General features: G+C 36.3%; 1 protein-coding gene and 1 pseudogene across 3 annotated transcripts in view; one reads left to right on the top strand and one right to left on the bottom strand.

Moving 5' to 3' along the window:
• Positions 1–27,757, top strand: part of CCDC148 (coiled-coil domain containing 148) — a 195,960-nt gene that overhangs the window by 110,970 nt on the left and 57,233 nt on the right. For all 3 annotated transcript variants that reach the window (XM_006921098.3, XM_025039533.1, XM_015596786.2), the window contains one exon: positions 22,351–22,491. In XM_006921098.3, the coding sequence (XP_006921160.1) occupies positions 22,351–22,491 (141 nt within the window). The remainder of the gene's footprint in view (positions 1–22,350; positions 22,492–27,757) is intronic.
• On the bottom strand, positions 9,159–10,584 carry LOC102895033 (annotated as a pseudogene).

Genomic DNA, 27,757 nt, shown 5'->3' with positions numbered 1-27,757 from the left:
TAACCCCAAATCCATCTTCCAGACAGCCCCCAGGAAAACCTACCTGAAATGAAACATCCTGCTATGTTACCTTGCTGCTTAAAACTTGTGAATGGCTTCCCATGGGCATTGGCTGTGGTTTTCAGTACCCTTAGACTCAGTGTCCCCCTATTTGCAATGAATAGTCTAAAACATCTCATTTACTCTCCCCAAATGAAATCCATAGAAAATACAATTCACCTACACACATAACTTGAAAATAAAATCAATATCATACCCTAACAATAATATAAAAGGGAAATAAAATATAATAATTTTGTATAAAATGATATGTATTTTAATGGGTAAATGTTTGGGTGTGACACCCCCAGAAGATCCAATGGCCAGATGCTTTCATATATAGAATCACAGTGACTGTGATGGCTGCAGATGCAGATGGATACAGATGTGTGTATTCTCATCTCAAATCTATAAGCAGTGTTGCCGTCAGTGCCATAATTTTCTGAAATGGTAAAATTTAGAGAAATAGTTTATAACATTATTTTCTCATACTTTAATATAAACATGAATCACCTGGAGATCATCCTAAACTGTGCATTCTGGGGTAGAGTTTGAGATTATGCTTTTCTAACGAGCTCCCAGGTGATGCCTATGCTGCTGGTCCATGGACCACGTGTTAAGTAGCCAGAGCCTAGACTAAGGTGGCTACATTTATAACCATGGGCAAATAACAACTATGGGTAATTCAGTAAAATTGTGAAGTCTCATGAGAGACTTTGTGAATTCTGGCATGGGGTCATCTATATATTGCAGTAATGTACAGATACTATCTCTATTTAATATCTTGCTATCCTGGAACATAGCATTGGAGGCTAGCAACCTTAGGCTGTGAGCCCAGAGCAAGGGCCAGGGAGTGTAGAGAAAACACTCTCCCCTTCTCTGAGAAAAAGTTAGTGGCTGAGGTGGAAATTGTCTCTAAAGGACTTGTAATACTTAACAGGTGGTACACTGGAGCAAGATGGACTCTGCCAAGCCTAAATTAATTCTCCAGTCTCATGACATGTATCCATTCAGCTATTCAGGTGCCTGAAACAAAGGCATGAGAGATTATGATAGACAGAAGGCATGGCATCTCAATCCTTTAAAAGAGAGTAGTGAGTGTGACTCATTTCTGTACGGAACCCAGAATCACTGTAGCAAAGGAAGAGTGGAGGGAATGCAGGGCTGGTTAGCACCTCTAGGATTTGGAGGCTTTGCAAGTACCAGGTGATGCCTTTCAAGAAGAACCTCTCTCAGAGCTGCAGACTTAGTGGATGCAAAGTGGAGATGGCAGATCCACCCCCTGAGGTCTGAGGAAAAAGTCAAATGCCCACCAGACACGACTTGTCAGTATACCCTCTGTCAATCTCTAGAAACAGTTAGGGGACACTTTCCAGTGGTCTGAATTTCCCAGAGAGGAAATGAGCATAAGGAAGCAATAAAATTTGTCAAATGCTAACATGACTTTACTTGTAGTCTGGGGACATTATGATAAACATTTATGTTATTTAATATCAATAATTATCACATATCTCCTTCACTGGTGTTCTCTATATATCATGCCTGTTATCCCCATAATATACACTTTTGACTAAACTTTATCTCCTTCTGGTTTGACATCTTCTACATCAAGTCTGTATGATTCCCTACAAAAATGTTCTTCCCAACCTGTACAGGATGCTCAGGAGTTTGCCAATTCAGAATCATAATTTGTAGTACAGAAAGCAAATCTTTTCTTGACTATTTTTTTCAGAGCCAGCTATTTACTTCTCATATTCTCCAGCCTCTTCCAAAGTCATGATCTCCTTTTAGAAGAAAAAAGTAGTCTGTCTCTTGTGTCTCCAAGGCTTCAATTTCTGACACAAGTTTTTAAGGTCTAAGAGATACATTCTGGATCTTATTGTTTCTTTCTTTCACAATAAATGAGTAGAAATGTGGGGGTTCGTGTGATTGATTCTAGGCAAGCTCTCCTTGAACTTTGACCAGATACTCCAGGAAGATTGATTCCCCACAGCAGATTTACATTCAACTGCCCCATGCTCTGCAGTAAGCACCACACATCCATTCCAGCACAGCACAACAGTCCTACTCTCTTGGGCTGGCCTTCTGCAGCTTCATCTTCCCATCCTGACTGGGAAGAGTTTCATACCTGATGGATGGTTAAGGCATTATGGAGTTTCCTCTTTTTCTTATCTATGTCAAAGATAAGAATTGCTAAAGAATTGGCAGTAGCTGTGTTTTTTCTTTTTGATTTTAGTTCAAGAATAGTTTATTCCATTCATCTATGAACTATACTTCACCTTCCATAAATGAGAGGTATAGAAAGGAAGTACCTAATCCTTCTCCACTAGCAAGCAGACCAACTTGCATTTAGTACCCATATATTTGTCTCTACCTCTAGCACGTACTCTGCTTGTCCCGGAGATTATTCCAAGGTCGTTCATAAGTCTAAAGTCGAGCTACCATTCTTTGTGTTTTCCCTAGAAATTTCCACTATGAATCTTATGAAAATCTCTTAGAATGCTATATTCGAGCTTGTTAGGTAATACTCATGTCTTCTCAGAGCTTATTTGTACTTGGTTCTGATATCAACCAGCTGGGCATCAGCCTAGCCTTTTGGACTTAGGAGGAAGAGGGAATGGAAAAGAAGAATTAGATTAAACAAAGGGTGAATTAATATAACTCGATTTACGATATGGAGGCAAAGAGGATGTAAGATGCCTAAAATTTCCAGCCTGAAGTGTATAGGGGAATAGAGAAAAGAGAAGAGCAGTTTACTTTTGTGACAAAATCACTGTTTGGTTTTAAGGCATATTGTTTAAATGATAGTTACATTTCTAAATAAAAATAGTCAGCAGTCAACATTTTACCTGATTTCAGTATAATAAAATAGACAGATTGCATATAAAATGCAATATGTGCATAAAATCCTCACATAAAATCTTCAAAATAGTTTATTAACTTTAAAAATCTGCATCATTAATTCCATTAGTTGGTGAAAGTGAAGGTGATGGTGATTACGCTGAAACAGAGAATAAATGAATGCAGTATATTGTAAAATGTTGTAAATGTTTATAGTGTTTATAGTGCTTGATTATTGTAAGTACTAAGAAATTATTTGTATATTTTTCTTTTACATGTTTTTATCTGGAATCACATCCAGCTTAAATTGCTCATTTAAGGAGCAATTTCTGGATGCTCCTGGATGTTTCCAGGAGCTCTTTCTGCAGCATTTATCTATGAAGCCTATAAACTGTGAATGAAATTCAGGAGTTTTCCTCTAATAGAGTACACATTTGTGGCTTCTGTCTATCAAATATGTGAGCTTTTACTTTTCACGAAAATTCTAAGATTTTTCTAAGAATGCTTTCTACAATAGGAAAATAGCCCCCACGCAAAATATGCCTGTAGGTATAATCGGCACATATATGTAATATAGATGTGTCAGAACGATCTGTGCCAAGAAGAGTCGAGTTATACTTGCACTGTCATCAAGAAAATTGAGAAATCTATCCTTCTGAATAGACTAGCTTTCTCTTGCTTATTAACAGAAGCTACTTTTGTATGGACAACCAGAAAAGTAGTATCTATTGTCGAAAGTAATAATAATAATAAAAACCGTTACAAGATTCCAAGTTTACCTACGAATTGTTCAATATAAGGGGTAAACTTTATTGGAGCCATTTGAGTGTAGCTTTAACAGCCAGAGTTATCAGGATCAAGGACTTCGTTCCTCATATAAAATAAAGTAAACCCGTTCTTTGCTATTTGCTTCTGTCCTAAATGACACAAGGGTCACTGTCACTCATATCTTTTTTCCAGACCTGGTATGAACCGTTGTACAGAGAAACACCCCCTTCCATAAGAGACCACACCTAGGCAAGCTACCTTAATTGTTTTTCATATTACTCCCATGAAGCTCTGTCACAAATGTGTAAGTAAACTAAAACGATGCAAGTTTACAAATTAGTGAAGAATAAAAGTTAAATATTAATGTTTAGCAAGTTGACAATATTTTGTTTTCAATAAATCTACAATACTGTCTTCACATATACCCTTACAATTAAAAGTTAAATATACACTTACCATATGACTCACCAATCCTACTGGGTATTTATCCAAATGAAATGAAAACTTAAAGTTTACACACAAAAACTGCCACAAATGTTTATAGCAACTTAATTATAATCACCCAAAACTGGAAACAACCCAAATGTCTTGCAACTAGTGAGTGAGTAAACAAAATGTGGTGCATCCACACGATAGAACGCTTCATCAATTTCTGATGCGTGCAACAACATGGATGAGCCTCAAGTGTGTGATGAAGTGAAAAACACCAAACTCAAAAGACTACATGCTGTATAATTCCTTTTATAGAAAATTCTGGAAAACTATATGGTCAGAAAACAGGGACAAAGTCACCGCGTAATGAGTGAAGGACTGACCAACCTAGAACATTATGAGCACTTTTCAGCTATAGTTGTATTTCTATGAAAGAAACGTTAAATTCAGACATCAATGAAGATCTCTAATCTGTTTTCCTATTGTTAATATTTTGTTATAAACTAGGAAAAATGGTACAGTCACTTATCTCCTCCTGGTTAAGTTCTAATATAATTGTGTCCACCAATAGGCTATGGACTGAGAATAGATATAAAAAATTAAGTTTTTTCCCTTAAAGAGCTCCATTGTCTGACAGGGGAGGCAACTTTAAAATAAGTAGTTTCAATTTACTCCAATTAATTCTATAATAAGTGTATGACCTAGTAACAGTGATGACACCAAGGACAAAATAATTGTCTTGTGGCTGGGTCCAGGAAGGCTTTACAGAGGAAGAGATGCTTGAGCTGAGTCAGTCTGAGAAAGTAAGTAAGAATTCGTCATTAAAAATATGAGGTGGGTAATGTATTCCAGAAGTAGGAAAAACTATTCAAAGCCATGGGGGAGTCAAAACAGCATGGCACTTTTGAAGAATTGCATGTAATTTGTGATGGGTGGAACACCGTTTGGGTGCAGGGAGGTTGAAGAAGGGAATATTCTTTGACAGATAATGGGGGATCCAGTATGTGATGCTAAGAGTAGGAATTTTATCTAGTAGATGAGAGGTTGAAAACTAATAGACTAGATATTAAATTAAGGCTTTATATGTTTGTTTTTAAGAATATAGGTGTATTTTCAACAATAAAATTTTAGGAAATGTGCATACAAATCCAGATTTCCTGCTTCTCTTGAAAAATTGGGATATCTAGTGGCCTGGGGCCTACATTTCTATATGTCAACAACTGGCTGGAGTCAAAAGCAACTGCCTCCCTTAGGTGCCTTTAGATGGAGCATGTGCCTGACCCCAACAGATATTTGAATTTGTGCTTCTGCTGGAGATAGCAGGGAGCCATTGATAGCCTTGAGGTAGAGGAGTAATATTATCAGATTTTTCATCATAAGAAGATTAGTCAGACATGATGTAGGAGACGGACTGATGTGAGATAAATTTGAAAGCTGGGAGCCCAGTTAGGAAATAATTCTTACAGTCTATTGGAAAGAGATGATGAAAGTTTAACTGAACTTAGCAGCTTTGGGGTTGGAGATGAGCTAAAGGAGTTGAGACATAAGGAGGACTTGGTGACAGGATGTAAAGCCAAATGGAGAGAAAGGAGTCTAGAGTGGCTCTTGGCTTCCATAACTGGGTGATCTATGATGCCATCAACTGGATAAGGAATACAGGTTTTGAGGGAAGGATAGTGATTCTGTTTTTGAATGCATTGCTTTTAGAGGTCTGTAGGTTGGGTATGTGGCTCTGGAGTGGTTTGGTGGCTTGAGTACACTCATGGTACTGGAAGCCCAATGGGTTGAATGAAAAGGAAAGAACCAGAAAGGAAACCCTGGGAACACCAGAAGGTATATATAGAAGGCGGATCCAGCTAGCTAATGAAGATATACAATTGGTCTTATTAATTCAGACATGTTATGGACTTTTAAAAACGTGCTTTTATTCAATTAAAATTTAGGACCATTTTCTTATTAATTTCACATAATATGTCTTAATTTAAATGCTAAGAACAATATTTTTTAAGGATTAGAGCCTCTCCCTATGTGATCCATGGGATGTACATGACATAGAGGAATCACACATGGGGAAAGGTGCAATGCCAGAGCTCATCTGACTCCTAGGAAAAGACAAAGTAGTTTTAAATGTAAAAAATCCCCAAGACATTGGCACATAATAATGTATAGAATTATTGGTCAGTTACATTAGCTCTGTTACAACAGATAGCATCTTCTGTTTTCCTAGCCGAGAGTAATTATCTATAAGCAGCAACCTTGCAGTAGGCCACAGACTTGAAAGACCTAATTCAGATTTCTAAATCTCTTAGCATAAGTGACAGTTAGATTCACACCATCATGCTTTATATGTTCTGTTTAATATATCTTTATAGATTAATACAGAGTTGTCTCCTTAGCTGAATAGTATAGAATTTTATATAAGGGATCATAGTTATTCCTTCGAGAAACATATGCAGAATAAGTAATTAGAAGACAGGGCAGGTAAGAAGGATATACAAATGAGCTTCAGCAGAGTTGTCATTTTGAAGTAAAACTGGTCAAATCTTGAACAAAGGAAAAACAAATTCAAAATAATGTACATTGTTCTAGTGTTTATCTGCTCAGAACATTCATTTCAGAGGTTTACTAAGACTTTATGGAAAAGAATAAGATTTCTCATTTCCATGAACATATTGTAATATCAGTAGAGCATCCTGCTTCCTTCTTAGTGTCTATTTAGAAAAAGTTTAAGATGATAGGATTTATCATTTTGTGAATGTTTAGAGAATTGATGGGTATAACTTCTAGTAGTGTTTTTGAGGCTAATCGGGGTGAGGCCCCTGTACATGGATATCATGGCCCCTTAATTTTGCATTTTACCTTTTGTCTTCCCCTTTTCCCTTTTTTTTCTATTACCTTTTTTTTTTTTCTAAGAAGATATTGGTTTTTTCTAGTTTATGTTCTAATTATTCTTTTTTGCAGAAAAGCATTCAGGCAATATGCACATATCAACATGCACTATATCTAGTTTGAAATATTTATTGCTCAAAAACATCCCAAGTGAAGGAGTTCTGCTGATGCTAATGAAAGTCACTTTCTTTTATGGTTTTTCCCAGTTAATCTTCTTGTCATCATCTCTGCTTGGCTCTTCTTCTTGGCCCCCCACGTAGATGAGATGTAATGGGTTTATGTGAAGAGATTAAAAGTACTGCCAAGTTCTTTAAATTATCTGATGTTGAGTCTGTGCTATATCTAGAAAGAACTGAAATGATGAGGGGAAAATAAGTATCTTGTTGAAGGTTTCCTGTTTGGGTCCTATGAGTTAGGAAATCCATAAACTGTAATCACCTTTATCACACACTATAATCACTTTTCTTATTTTTTGTTCTCAGCAGCGGTCTCCATTTCATAGTTCCAAAAGTGTTTTATTCTCATTAAAAAAAAAAAACCAAAAAACAAAAACCAAAAAACTGTTCCAGTGGTTACTGATCTATGAGCCTTTCTCTTGAGGTTCTGTTCATTAAAATAATAACTCTAAGGGAAGTAGCAGAGCTTTGAGGTGTATGGTTATGCTAGTGTAAACTTGTGAACTTAAGAATAGCTTACTAATGCTTATTTAATACATGTTTCCCACTTTCTCTTTCTACACATCATGCCACCCTAATTACAAGAAACGATTCTAGGTAACTCTTTTCCCATAATCCATTTCACTTGCATTAATTAGGCAAAGGCCTTGTTAGGCAAATGCGGTAGATATTATATTTGTATTTTATTTTTAACCATAGCCAAAGGTAAGAAAGCTCAGAATTGCAGAATAAAAAGTGGAGTCATTACTGGGATTAGTGACTTTATGGATAATCCCTGGTACTGAAATTAAATTTAGGGCTTACAAAAAGTTGTCTCAACTTTCTTACATGATGATTGTAAGATCACAGACATCTTTAATGAGTGTTATAGAGTACCTTCTTTGAGTTTAGCATTGCAGTGGATTTTATAAATTACAAAAAATTGCAATTTTTGTAATTAAAAATGACCTCAGACTGCAATTAACATATAATTTAATTGAGAAGTGGACTATACATGTGAAATGGTTAATAAACAAAATCTTTTTTAAAAAATAAGGTATAATTGATGTATAACATTGTTAGTTTTAGATGTACAGCATGGTTTGAAATATTACACAAAATGATTACCACAGTAAGTTTAGTTAACATCCTTCACAACACATAATTATTATTATTTTTTCTTATAATGAGAACTTTTTAGATTTATTCTCTTAGCAACTTTTAAATATACAATACAGTATTGTTAACCATGGTCATCGTGCTCTACATTACATCCCAGGACTTATTTATCTTATAACTGGAAGTTTGTTCCTTTTAATCTCTTTAGCCCATTTTGTCCACACTCATTCCTCTGTTTCTAGCAAGCACTAATCTGTTCTCTGTATCTATGAGTTTGTTTTTAAAAAAGCTAACATGTAAGCGAAATCATTCAGTATTTGGCATTTGTCCTTCTCTGTCTGACTTTACTTAGCCTAATGCCCTCAGTGTCTATCTGTGTTGTCAGAAATGGCAGGATTTCTTTCCTTTTTTATGGCTGAGTAATATTCCACTGCATATATGAGACATCTTTATCCATTCATTCATTGATGGACACTTAGGTTGTTTCATATTTTGGCTATTATAAATAATGTTGCATTGAACATGGGCTATTATAAATAATGCTGCATTTGCGATAGTGATTTTGTTTTCCATAGATATATACCCAGAAGTAGAATTGCTGAATCATAAGGTAGTTCAATTTTCAATTTTTGGAGGAACCTCCATACAGTTTTCCATAGTGGCTACACAAGTTTACATTCTTACCAACAGTGCACAGGAGTTCCCTTTTCTCTACATCTTCCCCAACAGTTGTTATCTCTTTTCTCTTTACTTTTTCCTTCTCAGTGTCTTTAAGACATGAGGGGAAAATCTTATAGGTACACATGAAAAAGACGGACGTGATTCACAGGTAAAAGTGAAGAAAGCTTAAAAGCCTGTCAGCTATTGAAGCTGAAGCTCTAAGTACGACATGTTGCAGGCTGAAAGGAATAGTAATTAGTGTTCTCCTCCTTCCTCCTTACCCTCTTCTTTAACAGAATCCACACCAACTTCCTCATAATCCTTCTCAAGGGCAGCCATGTCCTCACAGACTTCAAAGAACTCTACTTCCTCCATGCTCTCACCCACATACCAGTGAACAAAGGCATGTTTGGTATACATCAGGGCAAACTTGTGGTCCAGGTGAGCTCAGGTCTCAGCAACAGCTATGGTGTTGCTCAGCAGGCACACAGCTCATTGTACTTTGACTGGTCTCCGCCAGGCACCACAGTGGGAGGCTGGTAATTAATGCCAACTCTGAAGCCAGTGGATCACCAGTCCACAAAGTGGATGCTGTGCTTCACCTTGATGGTGGCTATGACAGCATTGACATCTTTGGGAACCATGTCCTCACAGTACAACAGGCAGCAAGCCATGTATTTATCATGGCAAGCATCATATTTTACCATCTGGTTGGCTGGCTCAAAGCACGTATTGGTGATCTCTGCTACAGAAAGCTGTTCATGGTAGGGTTTCTCAGCAGAGATGACAGGGGCACATGTGGCCTGAAGGAAGTGGATGTGGGGATAGGGCACTAGGTCGGTCTGGAATTCTGTCAGATCAGCATTCAAGGCTCCACCAAGTCCCAGGGAAGCAGGATTGGAGGACACAGTCTGGCTAATAAGGCTAGATCAGGTTGGGCACTCAATATCAAGGTTTCTATGACAAATATCATAGATGGCCTCATTGTCAACCATGAAGGCACAATCAGAGTTCTCCAGGGTGGTGTGAGTAGAGAGGATGGAGTTGTAGGGCTTAACTACAGCTATGGAAACCTGGGGAGCTGAGTAAATTGAGAACTCCAGCTTGCGCTTCTTGCTGTAATCAACATAGAGAGACATTCCATCAGCAGGGAGGTGAACCTAGAACCAGTTCCCCCACCAAAGCTGTGGAAAACCAAGAAGCCTTGAAGACCTGTGCACTGGTCAGCCAGCTTCTGAATTCAGTCCAAGACAAGGTCAGTGATCTTCTTGCCAATGCCCATGGTTGCCAACGCCTGTCTCACTGAAGAAGTTGTTGAAGGAATCATCTCCCTGCCCTTCCCCCAATGGTCTTGTCATTTGGTTTCTAACCATCAGCCTGGATACCATGTTCCAGGCAGTGGAGGACCCAGCAGGCATTGTGGATCTGGATACCAGCCTGGCCAATGTGGATGGAGATGAATAAGGGTGGACAAAATGGGTTAGCAGGCACAGGCGACAGGAGAAGACACCGGTTCCCAGTTACTGTCCCCGAGAAGCTAAGAGTCGAGGTAACGCACCTCTCTCCTCTTTCTGATGATAGTCATTCTAACAAGTGTGAGGTGATATCTCACTGTGGTATTGATTTGCATTGCCCTGATTATTAGTGACGTTCAGCACTTTTTTACGTACCTGTTAGCCATTTATATGTCTTCTTTGGAAAATGTCTTCAGATTCTAGGCCCATTTTAAATTGGATTGTTTTCTCTTCTCTATTTGGTTGTATGAGTTCTTTATATATTTTGGATATTAACCCTTTATTAGATATGAGATTTGCAAATATTTTTTCCCATTTTTTAGGTTGCCTTTTCATGTTATTAATAGTTTCCCTTGCTGTGCAGAAGCTTTTTAGTTTGATATAGTCCCACTTATTTATTTCTGCTTTTATTGACTTTGATTTTGTGTCAAATTCAAAAAGTCATCAGCAAGAATGATGCCATGGACTTTACCCACTACGCTTTCTTCTAGAAGGTTTTATAAATAGGACCTTTTTATAAAGGTAATGAAGTGCTAAATATGTTTTAATACACGCTTAATAAACATTTACTGTGTGCCAGGAACTGAGATAATTTTTGTGGGAGATAAAAAGGAGAATAAGTCAGTTCTCTCTATCCACTGAAAGAAGATAGCTCTACACATATATAAGCCTAACCTTTCTCAAGACCTTCACTCATAGAGTATATACCCTAAAGTAGAGTCTTATACTCTGAACTATTATAGTCTAAGTCCTCCTTCTTTCTTAAAAAATAAAAGCTGAGCTTAGGTTCTACCACCAGTGTGGAACCATAATAATTTTAGCCTATCATGTTGATAAAATGTCAGAGAGGCAGAAGGGAGAGGAGATAGATAGAAGGAAGTATGGTATGTGCAAGAAATTGTTAAGCCTAAAGGTTCCTGTTGAAATTATGGAATCCCAGAAGCAATATGCTAGGTGGTAGTCATCTGCACCTGAGGTTTAGAGACTAAACATGTACATGATTGCTAATCTGAGTTTTAGACACTTATTCATCCACCCAAGAATATCACTGAACACTTTGGGTGAGGCACTGTCCCCAGAATGGGGTTAGAAGAGTGAATAAGGCCATGTCCCTGCTATCATGGAGCCTAAAGTCTAGTGAGAAACATAGACAAGAAAATAAATCGATTGATTAATAACAATTTTTTCCATATATCGCTGTATGTTTAAGGTATATAGCATGATGGTTTGACTTCCCTAATTTGTGAAACGATTACCACGATAGGATTAGCTAACATCCATCATCTCATATTGATACAATAAAAAGAAAGAAAAAATTTGCCTTGTGATAAGAACTCAGCATAATATAATTTTATATAGTGAAATGAAAATAAATCAAGATAAGTTAAATAGTTACTGGTTGGTGTCTATTTTAGAAACTATTATGGATACGGGTCAGAGGTGGGATAGACAATCGTTGGATGAAATCATTAGGAAGGGGCCCTGAATAACCTTGAAGGACAGATGAGCAGGAGTGAAGGCTTTCTAGGCAAAGGCTTGGGACAGAGATAAAAATGGATGTATAGGAGTGAAGAGGAGAGAAAAACACAGAGCAGGTAGTGGAAGGGCTACCTGTTTGCTCTGAGAAATAATAAGGAGTAAGGTCATATGTGTGGAATCAAGTCCAAATATGCCTTAAAAGATTTAGTCTTCTTTTGAATATGTGTTGTCCAAATAAATAAATAGCCATAAAAGCTACTTGAAATGGTAGCCAACACGAAGCCACTACTGTTGAAATCTTGAGCACGGGAGCAAAAATATGTGAAAATTAATATAATAGACAAATCAACAGAATGAAGTTAGGAAAGTCAGCTGGAAAGCAATTGTAGCAATCTAGGAATATAGTTAAGATTTGTGTAGCACTTATGCTTTCTTATCTCATTTATTCATTCAAACATATTTATTGAGCATTTATTAGATGTCAAGTGGTGTGTAAGGCACTGAAGACACACTGGTGAGCCAATCAGATATAGTCCCTGTCCTCATGGAGATCGCAATTTAGAGAGGAAACAGATATTGGTTATCTAATCATGAGGTTGAATGTCTAATTTTAAACTATGATAAGTACCTTGAAGGATAAGTAAACAATGTTATGGGAGCGTGCAACTGGGGGTGGGAGGAGGGGTGGCGGGATTACCTCACGTGGGACAGGTGGGTAAAGTTTCCCTGACAGACACTGGAGCTAAAATTTGGAACTTAGTAAGTATTGATTAGGAAAAGGTGTGGAGACAAGGCGGAGGGTAAAAATATTCCAAGAAAAGAAAATAGCATGTTTAACATCCATGTAGCTGGAGGAAATGTAGCCTGTTTAGGGATCCGTAAGATGGCCAGTGCTACTGGAGCACAGAGGGTGGGTCTGTGATTGGTTGTGGGTTTTGAGTTGGGGCTGCAGACACAGGCAGGGCCAGACCTTGGATATTCATAGTTAGGAGTTTAGACTTCACCCCAAGAGTAGCGGAAACCATTGAAAGTGTACGCAGTGAGATGAAGATTTGGGCAGATAATGAAACGAAAGTAGATGCAGGATGCATCCTTGTAACATTAGGATGGGATCATAAAGGTGGAGAAAAGTGAATGGGTTCAAGAGATAGTTGAAGGTACAGTCAACAGGTAATGAATTATATGTAGAGTGTCAGGAACTGTCAGTGTTAGGATGGTTCCTGAGTTTCTGGCTTGTGAAAATTGATGGTGTTTGCATAGCAACCCTGTAAGGTACATGTCATTGTTATCCCATCTTACATTAATCTGAAGTTCTAGGTGGTTAAATAATGTACCACTTATTAACGGAATGCCATTAATAAGTCACAGAGGTAGGATTCAAGCTCAGGTTTACAATTTCAAAAACTAGGTTCTCTAGACCTGAACAGACACTTCTCCCAAGAAGACACACAGATGACCAACAGACATATGAAAAGATGCTCAACTTCACTAGCTATTAGGGAAATACAGATCAAAACCATGATGAGCTACCATCTCACATCTGTTGAAATTGCTGTCATTGACAGGACAAGTAATAACAAGTGTTTGGAGAGGAGATAGGGAAAAAGAAACTCTCATACACTGCTGGTGGGACTGCAAATTGGTATAGCCACTATGGAAAACAGTATGGAGCGTCCTTAAAAAAAACCCTAAGAATTGAATTACTGTATGATCCAGCAATCCCTCTTCTGGGTATTTATCCAAAAAAAAACCTGAAAACATTTATCTGCAAAGATATATGCATCCCGATGTCCATAGCAGCATTATTCACGGTGGCCAGGACATGGAAGCAATCAAAGTGTCCTAAGATAGATGATTGGCTAAAGAAGATGTAGTACAAATATACAATGGAATATTACTCAGCTATATGAAAAGTTGAAATACTGCCATTTGTGACAACATGGATAGATCTTGAGATAATCATGCTAAATGAGATAAGTCAGATAGAAAACGTTGAAAACCACATGATATCACTCATATGTGGGATATAAATCTAAAAGCAGAAAATAAGCATGACAAGTAAACAGAGGCTCATGGACATGGACAGTGGATTAATGTTTACCAGAGGGAAGGAACAAGGTGGGGTGGGGGTAAATAGGGGTAAAAAGGGTCAAATATTTGATAACAGAAGGCAATCTAACTGTGAATGTTGAACATACAATGCAATATATTTATTACATATGGTTGAATTATACACTTGAAACTTATTAGATTTTGTTGATCAATGTCACCTCAATCATTTTTAATTAAGAAAAACCTAAGTTCTCTCTTCTATACCATGCTTCTGGGTTGACTGCAGAAAGAATGTCTATGGCTTAATGATGGAAACGCAATAGCTTTGGTCTTTATATCACAGAGCCATAGAATCTTACTGTTGGAAGGGATTATAGAGAACTTCCTGCTGTGTTTTCAAGCTTCTTTGACTGTGACCTACAGTGAGAAATGTATTTTGCATCATGAACAAATACACATACACACACAATTTTTTGAAAAAAAATTCTTGAAACAGCATTACTATAATGATGAAATACACTCTGATATTTACTGTTCTATTCTCTTCCATAAAAAAAAACACTAGTTCCTTTCTACATGACTGACTTCATTATCTACTAATGAGTTTTAACCTTCTGTTTGAAAAACTAATATAGTCCTCTTCATTTTTCAAAATGGATTTGAGGCCCAGAAACGGGAAGTGATTTCCCTGGATCTCATAGACTGCAGGCTAGTGACTTTCTAACTGTTAGCCCCATTTTCTGACTCTAATATACAATTTGGCTTTGTCAGCTTCATAAATAAAATTGACAGGTTTGTCAGTTTTGTTCCTTAAGAAAAAAAATCTGTTCATAGTTTTTTGCTTATTGACATTTAATTTGTTTCTTCCTCTACAAGTCTTGTAAGGTTAAGACTTTCTAGGACTCAGTTAAATGAAACTTTGCAAGGTTTTATTTGAAAAGGAAATGAAACAGTCAAGATAATATTGCATAATCTTTAAGATTTTAAGAAAGACTATTAAAAAGCCACAGAAAATAGAAAGCAGTTTTCAAAAAGAGGTGATAAAAAATGTATTTATGAAATCACCCAAGAAACCAAGCGACAGTTGTGAAACCAAAAGGGAAAACCAAATCTTTCTGTTAAGCAAAAATGCCAAGGAGAGAATAGAAAGTTTTAATAATCTATGCAAAATCACAGGCACTGCATTTCATGAGCGAAGTTTAAACATAAATGGAACACATAAGATAAGAGCTTGATTAAGTAATATTGAAAAATGGTGGGACTTTAGAAAAGAATTTAATAGAACTATCAGACTGTTAAAGATTTAATAAAATGAAAATTTGAAGTTGACTCAGTTGAACTGAATTTTGAAGCTTTTAAGAACATTTAGGGAGAAGACAGAGAAAGGGATTTTCTTGGCATTTTTTTGCACATGCCCTCTGACATTGCTAGAAATATGAATTAGTTATTGAAAATCCTGACAAGGTTTTTCTAGATATTTTCCCTCTCAGACAAGCAGAGGTGGAGCTTCGGAAGCACAGAAACAGCTAGGATTGGGCAAAGTAAAGATTGAGAATCCCATGGTGGTAGAGTGAGAAAATGGTAGCATTTCTGGTGGGAGTAACTTTTCTTTCTAAAGACCAATCCAGCAGGGAGAAGGTGAAATATTGTCAGTGTAACTTCTGAGCCTTAGGCCCAGAGCCTTATCTGTGCATCCGCCAACAAGTATTTCTTGAATCCTTACCAAGTGCCAGGTGCCATGTTAGGCTCTGTAGAGAGACTATGAATAAGACAAATTTTGTCCCTGCCCTTAAGTTTGTAGCCAAGAGAGAGGTACAGGCAATTCCAAATGGTTTGGTACATGCCGTAATAGACGTGGACAAAGTGCCAGACAGGAGACACCTGACTTGGACATGGTAAGTTAGGGAAGGCTTCCTGGAACAAATCTATCTAAGCTTAGACTCAAGCAAGATAAATTCAAGTTGACCAGATGAACTGTGAAGAAGATACTTTGCTCGTTTTATATGCTTAATGTCTTTATGAAGCATAAGCCTGGCACGAAATAAATCTTCATAAATGGCAGTTTTTAATATTTTAGTATTGTCAGTTCTAAGGCATTGGTCAGATGATATTTTCCCTGTATGAAACAACACACATGACACAGTGTTTCCATAAATTTGGCTGATAGAATTCAATATTAATATTTAATTGCCTGTTATTACTTAACAGATTTATAAAATACGGATGTTCCTCATTGCAGTTTTTTTTGCTTACAGAAGAAAACTACAGAGCATGTCATATATTGTGATTTCTCTATCTAAGAAAAATTTGAAATAGAATCAGAATAATAGAACTTAAACTATAGGAAAAAGGTAAAAGGGAATATAATCAATAATACTGTGATAAGTTTGCACAGTGACAGATGATTACTAGGCTTAGTGTGATGATCACATTGTAAAGTATATAAATGTCAAATCATTATGTTGTACACCTGAAACCAATATATTAATGTATACCAACTACGCTTAAATAAAAAATAAAATTTAAAACTATAGAAGTCACCTGATCCAGTCCATCCCTTTATTACAAGAGAAAACTGAGCCATTTGCTCAGAGGAACAATGTTGTTGGTTAGTGGCAGAAATAAGACAAAAAAGCAGGTGTTCTGACCAAAGTTGATCACAGTAGTCCCCCCTTATCCTCAGTTTTGTTTTCCACAGTTTCAGTTGCCCATGGTCAACTATGGAAAATTACAGAAATAAGTTTATAAATTATGTGCCATTCTTATTAGTGTGATGAAATCTCTCTCTATCCTGCTCCATTCCACTGGAATGTGAATCATCTTTTCATGCAGTGTGTCCATGTTGTATGTCCAAGGACAGTAAGATACTTTGAGAGACCACATTCAAATAACTTTCATTATACTATACTGTTATAATTGTTCTATTTTGTTGTTATTGTTTTTCTCTTTCTGTGCCTAATTTATAAATTAAATTTTATCATAGGTATAAATGTATAGGAAAAAATATGGTATATGTAGGATTCAGCACTATCCATGGTTGCAGGCATCCACTGGGAGTCTTGGAGCTTATTCCCCACAGATAAGCAGGACTACTGTACTCATTTCAGTTATGTCACATCCACTTGAAGTAAAATTTTTTTCAAAGCTCTTAGCTTTGATGTAAAATTGTGTTAATATTGTTACCTTGATGTTAATTTCCATCATTACCTTTGAAGTTTTCATGGGCTTCATATTTTGTTTTTCTTGTACTTTATTCACTCTGAGAATATGTGTTGTTAATTGAACCATTTTATTTTTACATCAAGAGCAAGGAGTATATGTGATGCTACTCACTGTTTTCATTTTAAACCATTAATTTATTATTTGCACTAGATGAATATATTTTAAACTTTATTTGTTCTCTGTTAGGGTAAGATTTCATTCAAAGACTATACCTTTGGCAGGAATATTGAATAAAAGACCTGGAAAAATATCCCGTAGTTAATCATCTAAATAATGCTTTCCTTATAACGCGCTCCTAACTGCTACTGTGGTAATGTTCTTTCGTAGTTATTATTGTTACACGGTTATGTCACATGTTCTGTTTAAAGCTATATAATTAGCAAATGCTTTAAAATAAAACCACTGAAATGTTCCTCTGGGTTATTCTTCCTTTTGCTCACTGTTTGCTCAAAGTCTTCTGTACTTTAGCCTATTGTACTAATATTGATTCTTTCACCCACCTGCCAGCTTTCTTATTCTCTGGCATCTCAAAATTACCATAATCGGTTGTCATTCTCTCCACATGGGAGCTGTCTAAATCCCTAGGCTGCCACTGTGGGCATCTATCGGGTAAGGATTTTTCAATAGCACCCTTTTCCCACCAGATTCTTCACCGTATCCATTGTGCATTTTGAAAAGCCCCATTTACCTTACTGCCTGGATACCAATTACTGCAGATCCTGTTTCTTGTTGTCAAGGTCTCACAACTCTAGCTGTTTAAAATACAATGCTAGCTTCAACAATCTTCTCTTCTACTCTTCATGTTATTTGGGTTATGGTTATAATTACAGATGATATTTTGAGTTATTGATTGCAAGCAAACCTCAAAGGGTCCCTGACCATTCTTATGATTCCAATATTGAGTGGAAGCAATTTAGTTTCTAAAGGCTGGTGCTGACTTGCCCAAGAGGTTTTATTTTCCTCCCCTGGCATTTCATAGATTGCTTGACATCTACAACCCATTGGCTTTTGGTTGCTGAACTTGCATTTGTTTCATGATTCTACAGTGTGCATGCCCATTTAAAAAACTGCCATAATCTTTTTTTTCCCTAGAGAACAGAAGAAACATCATTCAGATTTGCAAATTATAAGGAAGAGTAAATTGAGTAAATTGGTGGATATACTAGATCACCCCAGTTTTATTAGTCTGGTTATTTTCTCGCTGTACTTGCCTTTGGAAACACAAACTTTTTCCAGTTATAGATTTACTTACGCTTTGGCTTCTTTAAATTATATGACACATTTATGCAAACCTCATTCAATGATAATTCCCATAAGTTAGTCTTAAATCAAAAGATGAGAAGAATAATTCCAAGGCCCAGACTTTTTTCTATCAAAATTTATGGAAGTAATCTCAATACACAGAAAGATTGAATGTGTGGTATTTTTCTTTTCATTAGTTCAATGCATCTCAAATCTTCCCTCCTACTGTCTGAAAACCTTGGGACTACAGTTTTTATTATACAAATCTCTTTGACATATATTTTATAGTTTATTTTGTTTTTGTACAAAATTTTAGTGTAATTTTAAACAAAAAAAATTTAAACATACAAAAGTCTATCTTCACTCAACTTCAACAATTATCAACTCAAGTGTCAAATTTGCTTCATCTATCCCCTTACCTATTCTCCCATACCCATTGGGTAATAGTAAACAAATCCCAGACATCATATCATTTCATCTGTATTTCAGTATATATCTGTGAAATTAATAAGACTTTTAGAAAGCATAGCCATACTGTACGAAAACTTATAAACTTTAACAATATTTTCTTAATAGTATCAATTAACTAATCAATATTGAAATCTCTTTAATTGTTTCATAATTTCTTACATTTGGTTTATTCAAATCATAATCTGAATATTATCTGCATATTGCATTTAATTAGTATGTTTCATAAATCTTTTTTAATCCATGATGCTCCTTACTTCTTTATTTTTCCTTGTAATTTGTTAAAGAACTTTAAAGTTCTTCAAGTACCAGTTTAGCTGATTGCATCCCCATACCATTGTTTGATATGTTTCTCCATTGGCTGAATTTCCTGTAACCTGATCCATAGGTTTAGAGATTCAATCATATTCAGTTTAATCTTTTGGCAAGAATAGTTCATGAAAAAGTTGTATTCTTTTCTCTGGATACTTGTTTCTCTGTGATGTTAAGATTGTTTAGTGTGTTCAATTATTGCCAGCCTGATCCATCCATTATAAAGTTTTGCATCAGCTGTTAATGTGAAAGTTTTAGTAGCCACTATGATTGTGAATGAGGACCCATTATTTCATTAGGTGTTTCAAATTGGCATATTCTGATACTATCATTTCTTTTTCATTTACATAGTTTCATTTAAAAATGTTTGTTTGGGTAAATTAAAGAGAAGGTAATTATTGAGTGCCTGTGATGTGCTAGCATTCTGCTAGACTCTATAAGGGAAAGATAAACTACATATATATCATGAACCTGCTCTAAACAGAAACCGAAACATTATGCTCAAAACAATTAGTGAGCGATTATGGGATGGTAAACGAATTAAGAAAAGAGAGATGAACATGGGTTAGAGAATGTTTCAGGAAAGACATGGGGCATGTGTTGGGCCAAGAAGCGTTTTGTGAACTAAGAGAAAACTGAGAGCATTCCAGGTAGGGGAATAGTTTGAATCGTGTTATGAAGCTAAGGACAACAATGGCCATATAAGGGAAGGCACAGGAAAAAAACTACCTGAGGATTACACATTAGCTAGGTTAAAGTGGGGTATTGGTTGGGAGTGAGAAAGCTAAATTATTCAGGTTCTGTTTGACATCACCTGTGAATATTCTGGTATTGTTCTAGATACATTTGGCAGATAGACTTTGGTTGGACTAGGGAATCACAGTGAAGTGGCCTATGGAAACTCAATAGTTTAGAAATCAATTTGTCATAAGTAAAACCTCATCTAAGCTTAAGAAATAATAAGATTGCCCAAATCTTGTGCAAAATGGAAAGAATGAGTCATGTTGCTAAGTATACATAGTAATAAAAAATTACAACCTACAGAGATACTTGTGGTTCCACGGAACAAACGAAGTTGTTTGAAAGAAGCGGCAGGTACACATGACTTGGTGTGAAGCTGTAGCAAAGTTAAAGATATTGAATTAATTTTGGAAATGTTGTGTTGGGGGTGCATATATAAATGGTAAAGGCCTTAAGCATTTGTTATGATGGGGTTACAGACAAAAAGATGAGGCTGATATTCTACATTTTAGAGTCAGATACACAGAAGTGATAGGTTAACTCATAGGAGAGGACGTGCGCATCAAATAACAAACAGAAGAGAAGCTGAGTTTAAAGAGAAAGAATAGCAGTAGAGTTGTGGGTGTGGAGTGGGAACAGGAAGCAGAAAGAAGAGAAAGGTAGTATCCATTAGTGGAGAAACAGGGGAGAACAATGTATGGCCAAGGAAAGAAGGTGTTTTATACATGAAGAGATGGTTAACAGGGTTAAGTTCCACCACAAGGTTAAGAAAAGGAGGACTGAGAACCATCCTTTGGGTTTTCAGAAGGGAGATCACTAGCCACTTGACAGGACACTTGATTTTGTTATAGCATTTTGTTACAAATGGGAAGTGGGTCACAAGAAGGAATGGTTTGGAAGCAGGAAGTCAGGATTGAAGGCATAGATGATCTTATTCTAGGAATGGGATTTCAAAGAAGAAGATAAATAAGATTGATGGCCAGGATAAGCAGCAGATATGTAAACCTAAGTGTATTTGAAAACCAAGAGTCTAGATTTTCTTGCTTATTTTGATAGAGAAAAAGATATTTTTAGAAAACAAACTTTAGATAATAAAAGTACAAAAAGAGCTTAACAAGTTACTTTAACTCATCATATTTTTAGCACATTTTATTTATTCAATTTTTATGTTATGTATTACCATAATGAGTCATGCTTATTTCAAATATGTAAAATATGAGTATTAGATTGAGAATGCTAATTTCTTCTTTTTCAAAAAGAAATCTACCCACCTTTCCATCTCCCTCTTCTCTGCTTCCTTAGCTATATCTGTACATGGAACATGTGTTGTGTTTTTATTTTGTTAGTTTCATTGGTTTCCTGCTCATGAAGATAATACATGTTTATTGTACAAATGTCACAGCACAGAAAGTCTTAAAGGATACGTTTTTTTTAATTCCATGAAATGATATTACTCAAAGATAACCAATATGTTATTTTTGTAAATCTCCTTCCAAATTTCTTTCTATGTGTAGATACATAGATGATATTTATATTAATGAGATCATACTGTAAATGTTTTTGCAACTAATAATATGTCGTGGACATTTTCTATTTCAATGAATATAGAAATGACGGTCATTGTATGTTGGTACCATAATTAATTTAAGCTGTTTCCTATTGTAGTCATTTAGACTCTTTCCAATTTTTCTTTTTGAGCAGCACTGCTGTGAATGTTCATGTGGGTACATTATTGTGGACTTGCCCAGTTGATTGTCTTCTTTGAATAAGTTCTGAAAGTGAGGTTGTGTGTCAAAGGCTATGCATATTTTATATTGTGATACATATTTACATATTGCTCAATGTCCTCTAGAAGTGCTGTACCAATTATACATCTACCAATAACATCTATCAATACCCAGTAAGTTCTTTTAAATGTCTTGAAAATTTATTTTTTTAAATCTTCATTTGGGCTCATTTTCCTCACTTATAAAATAAGAAGGATGAAATATATCAGTGGTTCTTAAACTTTTTAGGATCTTAGGACCACTTAAGAAGTTTAAAATTGTTGAACAGAAATATGAACTGCTGTTTCAGAAAAACACACCTGTGCAAAAACACAGACATTTTTACATACTATTTATGAGAATTCACACTGAAGTCAATTCACAGAGTCTTAAGGATTTCACTCCATGAATCTGAGTGAAGAGTCTCTGAATGAGATGATTTTAAAGTTGCTTTCTGCTTTTAACACTAAAGCACAGACACACATCTTGCACACATATCATAACACATATCACACACTCATATGTGCATAGAATTTTAATGTGTATTTAAAAAAATTTTGACATCTGCTTGGTATGGAACCTAGTCTTATTTTGATCTGGAAAGTCCTTTGAGTATGTATAGTTTTTGGAATGAATTTCTGTTTATTTCAGGTTCTTCAATGGCGAGCCCACCAGGAAGAGGTAGCAAGACTGGAAATGGAAATTTCTGCCAGAAGAAGGAAAAAGGAAGAGGAGAAAGAGAAACTGTGGAAGAAGAAGGAATTGTTACAAAGAGAAGAAAAGAAAAAAAAAGTATGAAATCCTCTGTTGCTGTGAGTGTGTGAATGAATGTTTAATTGCCTGATTGAGCTTTGGTTTATCTTAGTCTTTGGCATGGAATTCTAATTGGCAGTTCTTAGAAAGATTCATAAGGTTCTAGCAGGTCTTGCTTCAGTTCATAGGAGCTTCAAAGATTTGTGGACAAGGAGGGGAACCCACCTTATTGACCTGCACAAGCACAGATATTCATGATGAGAAGAGATGCTGTAGATGAAGGACAGGGTTTGTGACTGTTGTCAAGCCTTGTACTAAGTTGGGATATGGCAAAGGCCAAGTGTACTGGGATAGCATTTTGGTTGACTGCAATGCAGAAAATGACTGTCAATAGATGTCCATGAGAGAAAGGCATTTTGAAAGATGAGAGAGAGACCTTTATGAGCTTGTAAATGAACTGTTGATATTTGGTCTGACACCAAAACAACAACAACAAAACAAACAGTAATGGAAGGAATAATTAAATTCTAAACCAAATTCATGGTCAACATCTTGAATTATATGAGACTAAGGCATATGTTTTATTTTATTTTATTTTTAAAAACACTTTTTACATTTAGAATATATTTTTTAAATACAGAGAATGATGTAATAAGCACAATAATACTCATCACCTAGCACTGAAATTATTAATATTTCTCATTCTATTTCAGATTTTTATTCTACAAATAAAGTTGAAGTCCTCTTTTGAGGACATACTCAGTACCATTTCCCTTCTTACCTTTTCAAAGGCAGCCTTAATCATAAATTTTATTTTTATCTTCCCAGGCCATCTATTGCTTTTAACATATTTTAATATGTAGTTTGTGACTTTTATTTTTTTTCATGGATACGATCATCCAGTATCATTCTGTAGCATGTACTTCATTCAACCTTACATTTTTGAGATATACCCATGTTAACACACTCCTTTTAATTGCTATATAGTGTTCCATTATAGAATTGGGCTACCATTTATCCTTTCTCTTAGTGGTTGACATTTAAGTTTCTAAAATTTTGTTCTTGTAATTATGCTGCAGCAGCCACCTTATACATGTTGACTGGGGTATGTATGCACCTATGAGGGAAATTACTATGTTGTAGGATTCATATACTTTCAAGTTCATAATACTTTTAAAAAAGATATTACAACTTTCCTGTTTGACTTTTGTCAATCTAATAAATGTGAACAGTATCTCATTGTTTAAATTGGATTCCCCTGATCACTTGTGAGATTGAAAATCTCATGTTTATTGGGCAGTTTTCTTCCTCTGTGAAATGCTTATTTGTACTTTTTGTCCATTTGTCCATTTTTTTCTTTATTAATCTATAGTTCTTTATAAGTTCTGGATACTATTTCTTTTTATCAGTTATATGGATTGCAGATTTTTTTTCCAATTGGTCATTTGCCTTTAAATTTTGCCTGTAGTGTCTCTAGTTTCATGAAAATTTAAAATAATCAAGTAATCAATGTTTTTAAATTCTTCCTTTGTGAATTGTGCTTTCTTTTATGAATTTTGACCTGGTAGTGAGAGCATCTCTACTACCTAGGGAATTTTTAAATTTGCCTCTGCTAAGGGCACTATGCATTTTACTGGCCTGGGACCAGTTTGTATATTAACTTTGAGACTTGCGACCTATTCTGAGAGCTGGAGTGGGTGCTGACTTGGCACTGGTGCATAGCACCTGCCTGGGTTCTAGAGCCAATCCCTTTTTCCCTCTGGTCTCAAGCAGAAAGTTAGCCTCCCTGTCACTTCCCTGGGGAGTGGTCATGGTGTATTTAATTCCCATTCCTCCATGGCTTCTTGGTCATTGTAAGTAGCTTGGTTCCAGCTCCCATGTGCATAAGTCCCACAACTAATATTAAAGGCCCGGCCACCAGCTTCTTAGACCTATCTCAGGTCCTCTCACTGCTCACTTTGAGTTTTATCTTTATTTTCAGCACTGGGGCAGAGAGTGTGTGTGTGTGTGTGTGTGTGTGTGTGTGTGTGTGTGTAGTTATTGTGTTATAGTTTGTCCAAAATTTCTTTCTGTTGAAAGTGAGAAAGGAGGTTTCTATGGTAAATCAGACATACTGACCAAAGTTTTGGCTACTTTTATATATACCAACCACAAATCTAAATTCTCTTGTTTTAACTATTTTATATATTGGAGACAAATTTTAGTTCTTCGGTGTTTAACAACAGCTTGGCAGAAAAACCCTTATGGGCAATTCTCCATAACTCAAGGCTGGTTGCCTTGTTAGCTGGTGCTCTGTACTTCCCCATCTACTGTTTCAGTTGCCTGGCTTTCTCTTCTCATAAGAAAGCAGCAATAGAGATAAACTATGTCATCTGTAAAATCCCACCTTAGGATTTCTGAACAAGAGATCTTCTTTCTCATAATTCTTCAGAGCAATTTCTCTTTTAGGGAATAATTACTGTCTTTTTGCTGGAATAACATTTGATTTCCATCCAGTGCCAAAGTTGATCCTGGTAGGTGCCCAGCTTATTTCAAATATACCTTTAAATTATTAGATTACTTTTTCTTCTGTGCTTTAAAACTCTAGTTGAACATAGTATTCACAGTTTTGATGCTTTTATCTCAAGACTCAAGAGAAGTTTTGATTCATACGCTGTTAGGTGATAATAGTAATATTTCAGAAGCATCTCTTCACTTTTGAAATTATTATCAAGATAAAATCAAAAGATAATGCCTTTCCATAAACTATCCTCAGGAGCTATTGTAAGAAACAAAATTACTGTGCTAAATGAACCTTAAAATGCTTGATGTGTAATATTGGTCACAACACCACCCTTCCACTGGACATGGCTCTTTGGGTGGCTTCAATAATATAAAATTGCTCTGCATCATGGTGTTTTAGGAGATTTTGTTGCTGCATGATGCCTAGAGTTCTATGGCATCCAAGACAAGAGTAGTTTCACCCTTGTTCCCTAAATGGAGATTTCAACCAAAGCTCACATAAAAAGAAAATATATCTTTTTCTTGGTCTCAGATGTCACAAAACTCTCCCAAGTTTAGCCAGCTCCTAATTCAACACTGAAATCCCCCACATTGTGTGACAGAGGTGGGGAGCATTATTAGGAAAGTCAGAATAACTTCACCAGCCATATGACCTTCAGCGTTACCTCAGAGATGGTTCTGGGGAAGAATCTGTCATTTTATGATCTCTTAACCTCAAGTGACATTGCACCAGTAAATACCAATAGACCATGGCTTAGCACTTGGTTGCTCCCCCTTGTCCTCAGGTGACCTGGCAAATGTTCAGAATTATATTTATCCTATAAATATCCAGGGAAGAGGAGAAACAGTCTAAAACAAAAAGGGTAGGCTGTCATAACCAGAATGCAGTCTAAAGGGCTGGAAGAGTCTAAAGGGCTGCTTCTCAGATGATTCAAGAAGCTCTATGCTCAGGAGGGAATGCACAGTACCTTTTCAGTTCGGATCAAAGCCATTCTCTCAGGGTGGGAATCTATGGGTTTTTATGAGAGCATTTCATCATGAAATCATAAAATCTCTTTTCCAGTATTTCTTAATCTAATAATATAGTGACAAAGAGATAAGAGTGGGAAAAAATGTCAACACAGATGATAAAAAAAAAAAAAACAACAAAAAAAACTCCTAGACTTTAAACCCTGCTTCTTTAGGATTGTCAGGACTTAAAAGGGCCAATGAATAACACCTATGATAGGCAGGCTTCTAAGATGGGCCCCAAGATTTCCTGCCCCCGTGAGAAACATGTGCTATATAATCGCCGGGACAGTAAATACCATGGATAAGATTATATTATATGACACAGACAACCTTGGGAGATTACATCGTGGGCTTGACCTAATCACAAGCCCTTTAAAAAGCAGAGAGTTTTCTCTGGCTGCTCACGGGAGGGGTAGTCAGAGATTGAAAGCACAAAAAAGACATGACCCACCATTCTTGGCTGAAGATTGAGGAGGTCACACGGCAAGGAATGTGGGTGGCCTCTAGGAGCTGAAAGTAACCCTGGCCAACAGCCAGAAAGGAAATGGGAATCTATAACCTATAGTCCTATAACTATAAGGAACTGAATTCTGCCAAAAAAAGAGAATGAGCTTTTTTCTTTTCTAAAGCTTCCAGATGAGAACTCAGTATTGTTGACACTTTGATTTCAGCCTGAGATATTATGAGCAGAGAGCCTAGCCACACCATGCTAGACTTTTGATTTATAGGATTCTGGGCTAACAAATGTTGTTTTTAGCTGCTAAATTTGTAGTAATTTGTTATACAAGAATTAAAAAAAAAAAAAGCTAATGTAGATTCTGGTATCCAGAAGTGAAATGCTGCCAAAACAAATACATAAAAATGTGGAAGTGGCTTTGGAATTGGAAAGTGAGGAAAGCTGGAAGAATTTTGAGAAGCATGATTGAGAAAAGACTAGAATGCCTTGAACAGGCTGCTAGTAGAAATATGCATGTTGGAGATGTGGCTGGTGAGGGCTCAGAAGGAGAGAAGGAACATATTGTTGGAAACCGGAGTAAGGAGGATATGTAGTATTGGAAAGCCTAGGGAAATTCTGACCTGCAATTAGGTGAAAACACTCCTAAGTAAGGAACTTCGTACGCGATGAACTAAAAAGATTTCTAAAGTGTGTATACTTTCTAGGTGATCTCAATCCAATATAATTTTTATGACATTAATATGTTGACCAGTGCCAATTAATATCTCTGACCTGGACTCTCTCTTAAACGGCAAACTCACACATCCCCCTGCCTCAAATCGATATGCCCAAATCTAATCTTGTCTTACCCTCCAAACCTACTCTGGAGATAAGGGATTATTGCTGTCAGCATGGCATAAAGAATAGGCTGAGTGTGCTAACACAAAACCCTTTGTTAGAACCTCAAAAAGATCAAGAGATCAAAGTATTCAGTCACATAAAAGACACTTCCAAGAGATTGAGGGTGTTTCTTATAGATCTTCTCAAACTAGGGAGCCTTAAGGAAGTTTAAGGACAACTTTTTTTCTCAGCCACCTCAACAGGAAGCCAAAAGAGAGAAGGAATTATCTCAAAAAGATCTGTGGGTGTGGCATTTGTCTAATGGAGTGAATCCCCATAAAATCTGCAAGGGCTCACTTGGTTCTTGAGAAAATTTTTGGAAACACTGATTTCTAATAGAACAAAATTTTATCAGAAACACTGCCAGCTTGAGCTGAAAGGTACTGAGAAAGTATAAAATGGAAGGAGGCTCATGGACCCCTGAATTCTATTGGGAGGCTGATAAAACTACTCAGA

The sequence above is a fragment of the Pteropus alecto genome, unplaced genomic scaffold, assembly GCF_000325575.1.
Source record: "Pteropus alecto unplaced genomic scaffold, ASM32557v1 scaffold3, whole genome shotgun sequence".
Lineage (NCBI taxonomy): Eukaryota > Metazoa > Chordata > Mammalia > Chiroptera > Pteropodidae > Pteropus > Pteropus alecto.
Note: the sequence above shows the minus strand (reverse complement) of the source record. Positions and strands in the feature narration are given on the sequence as shown.